The 12,021-nt window shown below is 41.6% G+C and overlaps 1 protein-coding gene across 6 annotated transcripts in view; it reads left to right on the top strand.

Annotated features, from left to right (window-relative positions):
* Nucleotides 1-12,021, top strand: part of DPYD (dihydropyrimidine dehydrogenase) — a 512,239-nt gene that overhangs the window by 61,447 nt on the left and 438,771 nt on the right. For all 6 annotated transcript variants that reach the window (XM_083620602.1, XM_083620600.1, XM_083620601.1 and 3 more), the window contains exon 3: nucleotides 6,459-6,541. In XM_083620602.1, the coding sequence (XP_083476728.1) occupies nucleotides 6,459-6,541 (83 nt within the window). The remainder of the gene's footprint in view (nucleotides 1-6,458; nucleotides 6,542-12,021) is intronic.

The raw sequence follows: 12,021 nt of genomic DNA, 5'->3' as shown, positions 1-12,021 counted from the left end.
CGAATGGGATCAGTTCTGGAGGCCCGTTTGCAACATGAGCAGAATGCAACCCGCATCTGCGGGTCACAATTCGCCGCTTCTGCACATGCGCATGACGTCATTTTGTGCATCTGCGCATGCGCAAGCGGCAAAACCTGGAAATAACCCTTTCTGGTACTTCCGGGTCGCTGGGGGACGCAACCTGAAAACGCGCAACCTGAAGCAAATGTAACACGAGGTATGACTGTACACACATTTAATGTGTGTGCAACTGTGAACATGCTCAACCGTGCCCATGTGCATTGCGCCGAACCTGGAAGTGACCTGAAAATGTCACAGAAAGGGGTGGGGCTGGAAATGGGGTGTTTGCAGGCTTTTTCAAAGGTGTTTCAAATAGGCAAACAGACCACGACTTTTAGTGTCTTTTCTCTCTGACACCCCCAACGTTTACTTTGTAATTGTTTCTCTGTTGTATTTGCTTTGCTATCATAAACCTCGGAGTTGTGTGGTTTGGTATCATACAGCATTACAGAACTGTTAAGAGAGATAAGATATAAATACCGTATAATTATTCCACCACAGTTGAAACTTTTAGACCTTATCGAGACCCGCAGGAAATAACTTGGCAGAAAGCCACCAAAATGTCCCCCTCCGCCTGTGTTTTCATTTTCTACTTTAATTGCTGTTAAAAACTGGGAATTAATTACTTTTTATCTCCTTGTCTTGGAAGTGTCATAGGGCCAAGTTAGGCATGATGATGAATGTGTGGCTTGCTGTTGAAACACCCCACCCTTTCCCCAGTAACCTACCTGTGGATTGGCAGCACGTCACAGACTGGTTGATCGCAAAGGACTGGTGGGAGGAACCAACTGGGGAACTCCCAAGGGAAGAAGGCTGAGAGCGTGGGGATTGTTGGTGGGACAATGTTGAGTGGTCAGAAGGAGAAGACTGAGAGGAGGTGTCATAAGCTGAAGAGGTAACAGGGCGTAGTGAGCAGGAGGAATCTGTGGCAGAAATCAGAAGTCCAGAATCAGAGGCAGAAGCTGGAGCAGGAAAAGAGGGAGGCCAAGAGGCAGAGATGAGTCCAGCTGGTGAAGAAGCGCAGGTGTCTCCTCATCCTGCTGTGACAAACGCCCCTCTCCCTAGTCTCCCAGAACCAGGAGTGGCATGAAGAGGCAGAGGAGAAGTTAGCTTCATGCAGGCACAGTCTCAGTTTGCTTAGGAAAAACTCTGGAGAGGAGAGGACTTAGCCAGCTGTGTACAGTATCAGAATCCTATATACAGGACATGCGGGTGCTACTGGACTTTTAAAAAAAATTTATTTTGACTGTGTCAGACCAACACAGCTACCTACCTGAATCTAGTACATGCAGAGTTATGTACACACAGTAGAGAACTGAGATAGCACCTGCCCCTGGTCCCTTCTGACACCTGCACAATATAGTTCCCATTCATGTTAGAAACTTTTAATTTTAAGTGAGTAAGGATAGTGCAGCTTGGGCAGTGTGTGTGTAAATATCCTCCCTGTTTACCACTGCACATGTTGGAACTGGGTGGAGCTACATAAGAAGGTTTGTGGAACAGGAAACCAGAAGAGTGGAATAGACTTTTCCTGTGCATTATGGCGTTTTTACCTCAAATGAATGCATTTGAACAGTGGTGGTCAACAAAAGTAAATTATGGGGACAGCTGTGACAACATGTAGGATGCTCTCTTTTTTTGATCCATAGAGAAGGATGGAGTCAGGCCATGTTTATTCCTCCTTACACGAGCTGTCAGATTTGCAACCTTCTGAAATGACTCTGGTGTTCAGTATCTGCACCGGTTCGTGGCTGTTGCAGTTGCTTTAAATGTCACCAGTCTTTTGCAACTTTTTGCCCCAATGAAACAATTTCAGACTCAGTGTTTAGTTTGATTTAGAGATGCCTCCTCCTGCTTCTTTTTACCATTGGTGCTATTATACCTTAGGGTAGAAGACTGCAGAGGGTTTTGTTGTTGGTGTTATTCTTTACAAAATAGTCCTTGGAATAACTTGTCACTACCTAGTTTTGAAAACTGTTTCTTGCGTCAACTCTCTCAGGAAGGTTTTTTCTCCAGTATGTTTGAGAATTCAGTAAGGCAGCAGGCTGCTTTTTTTGCATTTTATATTATTACTTTGTGCACAAATGCAGCCATAGTTGTTCATCAATATAAAAAACACTAAATATTGTCAAATGGAACCAACTCTATCTTCTGGTTGCAAAGAGTAAAGGCAGACGAGTAGTCTTCCTGCAGCCTTTACAAAGAATAATATATTGCTGATGAGGAACAGAAAACATATGAGACTAAACAGAGGACAGAACTAATGTGTGATTTATTTTTTAAAAAATGGCCTTGCAGATTCCTTGAAAAAGAGATGAAAGAAAAGAACTCCTAACACAGCCTTGCTTCAAATATCCTTTGCTGATTTGGTAATTATGTCTTAGCAGTGTCAGTAGAGTAGCATGATGTTTAATAGTGTATATTAAAATGTCTGTAGCATTATCTCAAAAGTTATAACAAGCTAATTTTGACGTTAGCTGGGCAAGTTGATAAGGCCTTTTTAATAAAGTGATATAAAGGGGCTTGGGTAATTATTTTCATTCATGTTTGTCTTTCAAAGAACCGAGCTATCTGTCATAATTTCACAATAGCCAAAGACAGGGCATCATTAGGAAATGGCTGCAGGATTGGCAGAGTGGGCGACATTATGTAAATACATGTGTACCATCCTCTTCTAGGCAGAACACATTTAGAACACAGATTGGACCATGCGTCTAAATATTGCGTGTCGAGGTCCCCAAGACACCCCCCCCCAAAGAAAAACACAATTGACACAATTTTTGTTTAAGGTTTTTGGCATAATTTTGGCCACAACTTTATTCAAATTACAGCAATGTGAGTGGTTGCTTAGGCATTGGTAGCACTAACTGCCCCCGCACGGGGACAGCTCTGACATTCGCACCCCCCCCCCCGCGAAGTCAGGAAGGGTAAGTCACCTGGGGAGAGAGATGGGACTGGGAACCATGCCTCACCTCTCCCCAGCATGCTCCCAGGGGCTTGCGTGGCCCTATCCCCTTGCCAGGGGGTTTCGGACAAAAGCATGGGGGAGCCCCTGGGTTCCTTTAACGGTAAAACCCTTCAGCAGCAGCAGCATTTTGGAGGGGCAGGCACAGCCGAATCCATACCCCTCCACCACCAGCAGCATTTTGGAGGGGCAGGCACAGCCGAATCCATACCCCTCCACCACCAGCAGCATTTTGGAGGGGCAGGCACAGCCAAATCCATACCCCTCCACCAACCAATTCCAAGACCAATGCCTAACCGCAAACCTTACAAGTTGTGACAATTTGCTTCGCAGTAGGCAAAAACCAAGTGGCACACACTAATCAGCCAAATGGACAAAATTCCTACCAGGCCCCTGCCCCAAAGCAGACGACCCCATGACAGGCATAGCAAGGTCAAGCAAACAGCCTAAAATTAGGGAAGGGAGGGCGGGTGATCCGAAGTAAGCAGCGAAAAGAGGAAGTTCCTCGCTGCGAGCATTGTATTTAACAAATAGGGATGTCAATCAACAAATGGAAATATCTAGATTTCCCCAGTAACAGCCCGCCCCTGCTTACAGGATGGCCAAACTATTTGCCTAGGAACAGTGAGGTGTCTTGTCAGCCCCGCCTGCAACCTGTGCTCTCCATGAGGGAGAACACACTTTATAAAGAATCATAAAACGCAAATAAAGGAATAGAAATGGGAAGACGCCTTATGGATGTTTTTGGGTTGCTGTACTAAAATTTGCGGAGAAATGTTTCAGAGCTATCAACCAATTTCAGATCTTTTGCTGTTGTTAAATTCTGTTGTTGTTGTTTTAATCAATAACTTTAAATAAACTTGTGTATTTCCAAAATGTAAATAGCAGCACCTTTGTTCAGACAGGATATTTTCAGGGACAGCATGGAGGCTGTGGAAATCCTTGACAGTTGAAATCTGCCACCTCACTCCTTTGTTGGTTGGTTGTGGGTAATGACTGAAGATGAGAGCTCGCCTGAGAAATTTTGGTGCCTGCGATAGAGGAATAAATGGCACCCTTTCCTCTGCTGAGGTGAAGATGTACAGTGCCCACAGCTGGCCAAACTATTTTTGCAAAAAATGGGACAGAATATCACGTGTGTCTCTCTCTCTCTGCCTTCTTGGCAGTAAGAATACAAAGATAATAAACCATGGAGCAATTTTCTGCCCTTCCATGATATCCCAAATTAACTAAATGGTAGGACCAGGCTTGCAAAGACCCTTTTGTTTTAATTTGCTTTGAAAATATAATTGTGGCTCCTAGCTTTGAGATTATTGTTGACTGCTTTAAAAAGCTGCATTGGGTTTTTGTTTTGTTTTCCGTTTTAACAATCTGGGCTGTTTCAATGCTTGATTTTCTAGCTCGGATTATTATTGATGTGCTTCTGCTTAGATGTTCTTCATTTTGTAAGGTGCTGTCATTGCCTTCCATTAGTAAAAAAAAAGGGATAGGAATAATAAGGTTGCTGGACTTAAGGTGCCACCCCTTCTTCAAAGATTTTGCTATTTCGCAGCATAAAACCTCAACTCATTAAACTGGTGAGCTGACAGGGATGGCCTGTTCAGTTTCACTGCCTGAATAAACCATGTAGACTGTCCCGATCCCATAGGGGCAAATGTTTCTCTCACACTGAATCTGTTGAGTGCAATCGGGCTCCTAAGTTTGACGGGGGTCATGAATGGTGGCCACAGGAAGGATTTCTCACTCCAAACCTTCTAAATGACTTTTCTCTCCATGTTGCTGCCATCCAAAGAAGCTGTCTTGAGAATGAGGCCTTGTTGAAACTTGCAATCCATGCAGTAGTTTGCTTTTCTTGTACATGTCTAGGATGTCACCTATTCATTTCAAGACTCATTTTAGATGTCACTCATAGTTTACAGTTATGGAAACTTTATAGGGCTGCAAAGCATACAAATTTATCATATATATATGTTTGTGTTTTGTGTGTGTGTGTGTGTGTATTGAAATACTTTATTGTCACTTGTACAACTTGTATACAGTGAGATTAGATAAATAAATAAATAATATTTAATTTTTTAAATTTAATTAAATATTTAATATTTAATAATAAATAAATAAGAAATAAAAGATAAGCTCTTTTAGTCTTAATTCTCCTCGTTTACTGATATATATACTGATATATATACAGTGTGCGTGTGTATATATACACACACTCTCTCTCTATCTGTGTGTATGTGTGTAGATAGCTATCATATGATATATGATATGATATGGTATAAAATGCCACAGTTTTAATACTGAAGAGAGGAGATTGGAAATTTTCTGGGGATTATTATGAAGATCCGTATTGCAAATATACCACACATACATATTCTGATTAGGGGAGATCATGTTTGCTTGTTTATGAAGGGGTTATAGCCGTTCTCTGTTTCTGCAATAATTCTACAGTGTACCTGAAATCATTAAACATTGATTTTCTGCTCATACCTGAGAGTCTGATTATGTTTTGGGATGGGGAGCAGTGTTGCTCTGTAATGTCAAACTCTAGGATCTCATCGCAAAAGGAGACCCTTATTCCCCTCACGGAGTTCCAGTTCTCAGAGTGGTTTAATAATAAATTCCTCTTTCCAGGGAACTTTGGGAATTGTAGCTCTGTGAGGGAAACGGTCTCAGCACCATTGACAAACCACAGCTCCTGGGATTCTTGGGGGGGGGGGGAGCCTTGTTTAAACTGTTTAAACTGGTGTGATACTGCTTTAGAGCTACTGTCCAGACAGGGCCTTACAGAGCTTTCTCTTCACTCATCAGATATTGAATTTATTGCATCTTGCTTTCAAGTGTGTGTGTATGTTTAAATGAAATAAAGTTAGTTGGTGGCAGTTTCAGCAAATCAGGTGCTCTGTAATAACTTTTGGAATTTAGAGTTTTTGGTCTTCCTGGACACTTGCTCCCGCTGAATCAGTACAAAACATGATTCGTTATCGTTATATTTAAGGCATTTCCTTCGCATGCAATAAACATATGCATCTTTATTGGGTCTATCTGATGGCACCTCTTTCATTGGAAAATGACACACACAAAAAAGATAATACACATTTGTTCTTCTTGCTTGGGTTGCGGGAACAAAACCGATAGGAGGAAATTTTATCTCTCACATTATGGAATGTTGATAAGAGAATTGCCATGGCAACCATATCATAAGCTTCTTTCGTACTTTGTTGCTGAGTTCACAGTGTCATTTTTAATTACTCCTATGCAATTAAAAGCAAAAATGAGTAATTTGTGTGAATATGTAATCAATATAATCAGCTATGTTTGCACTGAGAGTGAATGTGGGCAATTTATCTAACTAGAATGAGGGCTTCACCCAACTTGGAAATCCCGCTTTTTTAATGTGGATTCTCCTGTTTTTTTATTATTATTGTTGTTGCAGAACTGTGAGAAGCTGGAAAATAATTTTGATGACATCAAGCACACGACTCTTGGTGAGCGAGGAGCACTTCGAGAAGCAATGAGGTAAGTCTGGGTCACCATGGCAACAGTCACAGATGTGGTAAAGAAAGAGTCATTCTTCATTATTGGGGGAACAAATGAGTTCATTGCCACCATTCAGCTCTATTCTCTAAGGTATTAATTTGTCAGCGGAGAGGCTTCCCTTGAGGCTGTACTTTGGTTTTGAAGCTGCGCGAATGCTAAGCCTCTCTGCACACTAAAAAACGCAAATGTTTAATTTGTTACTAAAAATGCTTAAGGGGGTGCCTTGTTTTATATTTATACTAAACTGTGTGAATGAATGAAGATTGTTCATCCAAATTGTGCAAGTATTAAGGAAATTGTACAGCGATTTCTTTCTTTCTTTATGCGTTTGTGGTTTTTTTGCTCCTAATTTGTATTTAATTTTCAGGATATAGCAGCCCATGTAATTTCTTTTCTATTAGACTTTAATGGGATTATACTACTGTATGTGAAAATGAATGACCTCCTCCATTCAAAGAGAGAAAGTGCTTTTCTTGATTTTCCACTTTTATGATCGCAGGAGTTCGTACAGCTCTGCTTATTCACTCAGGTCCCAGGACATGGGATGGGACATATTAAAGGTGATGGGGATCTTAAGCCAGCATTGCAAGGATGTCCGGCAAATACACCAGTACAAATACTATGGCCACTGAAACTATTTTGTGAATGAAAAGCTGATACACCCATCCAAGATCTTTTCCCATTTTGTGTGCTCTGATGGTTTCCACTCACATTGAGAGTGCAACACATTTATTTAGCTCCTTAGACCATTTCTATATAGCTTAATATGTAGGAAATGTCTCTAGGCATTGGACAGAAAGCTCAAACAACAGCAGCAACTAATATTATAAAATAATTAGTAGTTATTACACATCTTAGCCTCCTGGCTCTCATGCAGGACTCCACTCAGGTATTCTGGTTCTCACCCGGGGTCCAGATAAACTCATAGATCAACTCCAGAATCTCACAATGAAGAAGAGAGTTCCTGGAACCCTCTTGACATCTCCCAGGTCTCTCACCATAGACTTGCTTTTGGTTGATGGAGTTTCCTCAGGCTGCTTACGGTTGTGTCCTATTCAGCACTCAGTTTGCTTCATTGCACAGATTCCAGGTTACAGCAGGTTTGGCCTGGTGAATTTTCCAGGGTATCCAGAGGATAGCAGAATTATGACACTCCTCCACCCATAATTCTTTCTCTGCCTCTGCATGCTTATCCTCTTCCCCACTTCTCTTCTCCCCAAACATGGGTCCAGATTGTACATAGCACTAAGCCAAACCATGGCTATCTGAGCATGTGGGTATTCATAACAGAAACCCCATCCACTTTGTTCCTCTCCCGGTGGTCCTGCTACCATGCTACCTGAAGCTAAGCCATAATTTGGCTCTAATGGTACATTTGAACCTGGGTTTGTGGCTTGTCTCATTCCAGACAAACCACAAGTTGTAGTCAAGGTTTGTTATTGTCTTACCACTCCCAGTTTGTCAGGGGAGAAAAACCTTGAGCTTGGTTTTGAATGTACCACTAAGCCAAACTTAGCCCAGCAGCAGGAGAATTTGGAAAGATGCCATAATTTAATGCATTCAAGCTAGGACATTATTTAGCTTAGCATTACTTGCGAACTGGGCCATGACTTGTTATGTCCGGGGATAGCCACCATCTGTGCGTTTTTCAGCTGTCACGGTCACTGAAGTTGCTTCCAGTAGCTGTATCTACAGATTACTTAAATTGCTTGTTACATTTTTAAGTGTGAAGTGGAACCCAATTTCCCCCCCTATCCCAGCTTTAAAGTACAGTGGTACCTTGGGTTACAGACACTTCAGGTTACAGACACTTCAGGTTACAGACTCTGCTAACCCAGAAATAGTACCTCGGGTTAAGAACTTTGCTTCAGGATGAGAACAAAAATGTGGCAGCAGTGCAGCAGCAGCGGGAGGCTCCATTAGCTAAAGTGGCACCTCAGGTTAAGAACGGTTTCAGGTTAAGAACGGACCTCCAGAACGAATTAAGTTCTTAACCTGAGGTACCACTGTATCACTTTACCATTCAGATATCAGTTCCTACTTTCGTATTCTCACTCCCTTATGGTGCATCCTAAAGCAGGTTTCTTCACCCTGGAATAAACTATTACAGAAGCTAAGCAGTAAGGGTAGCGGTGGAGGGACAGAGGCCAGTGCATGTATACTGTAATGAAAATGTCCGGTAGTACTGCATTGGTTATTTGCAGGAAAACAAGGATGTGCATTACCATATCTAGTCAACGTGCCTGTGATGAGCCTAATGTTAAAAGACATAAGTTTGTGCAACTGCTTTTTAAGGAGAAGAAGGGGAAAAAACGAGAAGTGCCAAAATTCTGGTGTGCACAGAATTTCTTTTCTTAAACCAAAGCTGCTCTGTGGACTGGAGGTGGATAGCCAGCCACATCACAGGTTTTGTATAGATGGGAAAGTAGAGAGGGTACCACAGAGACAGTTGCAGTCTTGAAGTGTTAAAATGTTTACTTTGATTACTAATATAGCTGCAATAGATTTTAGAGCTGGCTTTATCTGATGTTTTAGTTGCTAGTTATAGCACACACGTGCTAGAGCAATGTTCTTCAACCTAATTTCCCCAGATGGAGTTGGACCACTAATCCCATCCCCCCAGCCAGTTTAGTCTATGGCCAGGTATGATCAGAGTTGTAGTCCAATAACATATTGCTTCAGTGTGCTCGTGTGTTTTGTTTTTTTTATCTGATTTTGCAAACACTCCCCAAACGATCAGTGTAGCTTTGAAATAGAGAGCCATATGGTTTCTAGTTGCAGAATAACTCAAAGGGAATATCTTGTCACAGTATTCCACAATGGTGGTTATCTCCAGGGCTTTAGAAAAGTGATTGCACTGCCTTAAATATATTTAAAGTATAAATCAGGACGCCCATAAAAGTCTTGTTTTGAGCTTGATTGCAAGATTGATATTTGATGAAGTAGTCTCCTTTATGCCACCGTTGACACAGAATGTTTATGTTGAGTTGTTTTCTCAACTTCATATGGGCTTATAAGATTGTATAGGCTTAGGCGGTTCTGTACTTTATATTGTCCAAGATTTCATCTGTAATTTCTCATTTTTTTCCAGTTGGGAATTTTAATTTACTCTGTGAGCTGCAGAGATAAATCGGAGAGCAGGCCTTCCTCCTTAGAGAATACTGTAGTGAAGGGGGAATAGGGGAGTGTGGAGAGACTGTGATTTCCCTTGAACATTCCTTCAATCACCTGTCTCAAATAAACCAAAATTCTTTAATTTTAACTGACCTAAGGTTACACATTATACATGGTCAGAACTGGCAGTTATAAACTTCTATTGAATTCTGTGGAAATGCCCATTGAAGTGTCTCAACTTGCAGACATTTCTTTTAACAGACTTGTTTTGTTCCAAACAAACAAGCAAACACACACACCTCAGCTGCTATATTGTACTGGACTCTTCAAAACAAAACACAAGGGGGGGGGTGTAAATCTCCGTTATATTAAGAAATATATTTATAACACTTAGGCTTTTTTATGTGTGTGCGAGCCTGTAAAGTTTAATTGCAAGTTACACCTGGTAATCATGTTGCTTTATATAGTGCAGCAATGCTTTATGTTACTCGCAGGGCTGCTATTTTGTGCTGCAAGCAAAAGCAGCCTGCTTGTTGTCCAATGATATTATTATAATTGCCACCACTGATATTGTAGTAATTAGTAATGAAATTCAAGGCATAGTTTGAGGTGGATGAAATGCCAAATTTTGGAAAACCTGTAAAAAAATCTTACTTTCTTGCTTGCAAATCCTTGCAAATGGATTTCTCACAAAATATGGATGGAATGTCAGAGCACCAGTTGTGTGTTTCCCCCCTTTAATTTTTCTTTTTAGAAAAAAAAAATCTTTGTACAGTTGTACCTCGAGTTGAATGTGCTTCGGTTTGAGGACGTTCGAGTTGCGCTCCGCGGCAACCCGGAAGTAACGGAGCATGTTACTTCCGGGTGTTGCCACTCGCGCATGCGCAGACGCTCAAAATGATGTCATGCGCATGCACGGAAGCGACAAAATGCGACCCACGCACACGCAGATGTGCCATTGTGTCTTGACTCCGGAATGGATCCTGTTTGCATCCCGAGGTACCACTGTATATTAGAACTGATTGGCAAGCTTTTTCTTAGGGGCTCAAGTCCACTTGCAAAGACTTTTTAACCACATCAGAGGTTGCTTCCACATTAGGAACCTTTAGTGCTGCAATTCCATTTTCTTTCCATTATCAATTCGAAGTGGGAATTTAAAATGGTAGTTTTAGATGCTACAATGCTACATCATCAAATGCTAACTTTTCCCTTGACCAAATTCCTTCTGTAATCAATGTCCCCAGCAATATAAATTAGTAGATTCCTACTTCCAGGTTCTGTGACTTCTATTTTATTGAAGTTCAGAAAAGTTAAGAGGATTAGTGATGAACTGCCTTGAATTAGCCATCTTTTGTTCCCTGTGCAAACGAGTTGGGGTTGTGAAGGGATCTAGTAGATTCTTTTGTTTCTGTTAAAGAAAAAACATGATTAAAAGAAGTCATTCATTAATACCTCCCCTTCCCCACTGCATGGAATAGAAGATGGTTAGCTATGAGGCAGTCACCACTAATACCCCAGTTCTGGTGAAGAAGAAGCAATAAAAAGAGGAGAACCTTCAGGGAGGAAGCTTTTAATTAAAGGAACAATAACCCGTAAAGCAGGAATGGAGAACCTATGACCCTCCAGTTGTTACTGCACTCCATCTCCCATCAGCTCTGGAAACATGACCAATGATTAAGGATGGGAGCAGTTGTGGTCCAACAATATCTGGTAGGCTACAGGATCTCCATCCTTGCCCAGAGCTTCGACTTTGCCAGTGTGCTCTAGACTGGCTGGGACTGCAGTTACATTTTATTGCCTGCTCCCCCATTGCTAGAAATCACTTCTGAAAAAGCACATCTTTCGTGTGAAGTGGCCCAGGTCAGGGATGGCTTGTTGAGTTGTTCATCATGTACAATAGCCCTCAGTTGTTGTTACTATGTTAGGGAGCTGTATTAATCCACAAAATACATTAATGATTCCCCACCACCTCCAATGGCTTACAGACGCTTCAGGTTACAGACTCCGCTAACCTAGAAATAGTACCTCGGGTTAAGAACTTTGCTTCAGGATGAGAACAGAAATTGATGTGGCAGCAGTGAGAGGCCCAATTAGCTAAAGTGGTACCTCAGGTTAAGAACAGTTTCAGGTTAAGAACAGACCTCCAGAACAAATTACCATATTTTTTGCTCTATAAGACTCACTTCTTCCCTCCTAAAAAGTAAGGGGAAATGTGTGTGCATCTTATTGAGCGAATGCAGGCTGCGCAGCTATCCCAGAAGCCAGAATAGCAAGAGGGGATTGCTGCTTTCACTGCACAGCAATCCCTCTTGCTGTTCTGGCTTCTGAGATTCAGAATATTATTT

The sequence above is a fragment of the Podarcis filfolensis genome (assembly GCF_964270895.1).
Source record: "Podarcis filfolensis genome assembly, chromosome: 6".
In the NCBI taxonomy this organism is placed as follows: domain Eukaryota; kingdom Metazoa; phylum Chordata; class Lepidosauria; order Squamata; family Lacertidae; genus Podarcis; species Podarcis filfolensis.
Note: the sequence above shows the minus strand (reverse complement) of the source record. Positions and strands in the feature narration are given on the sequence as shown.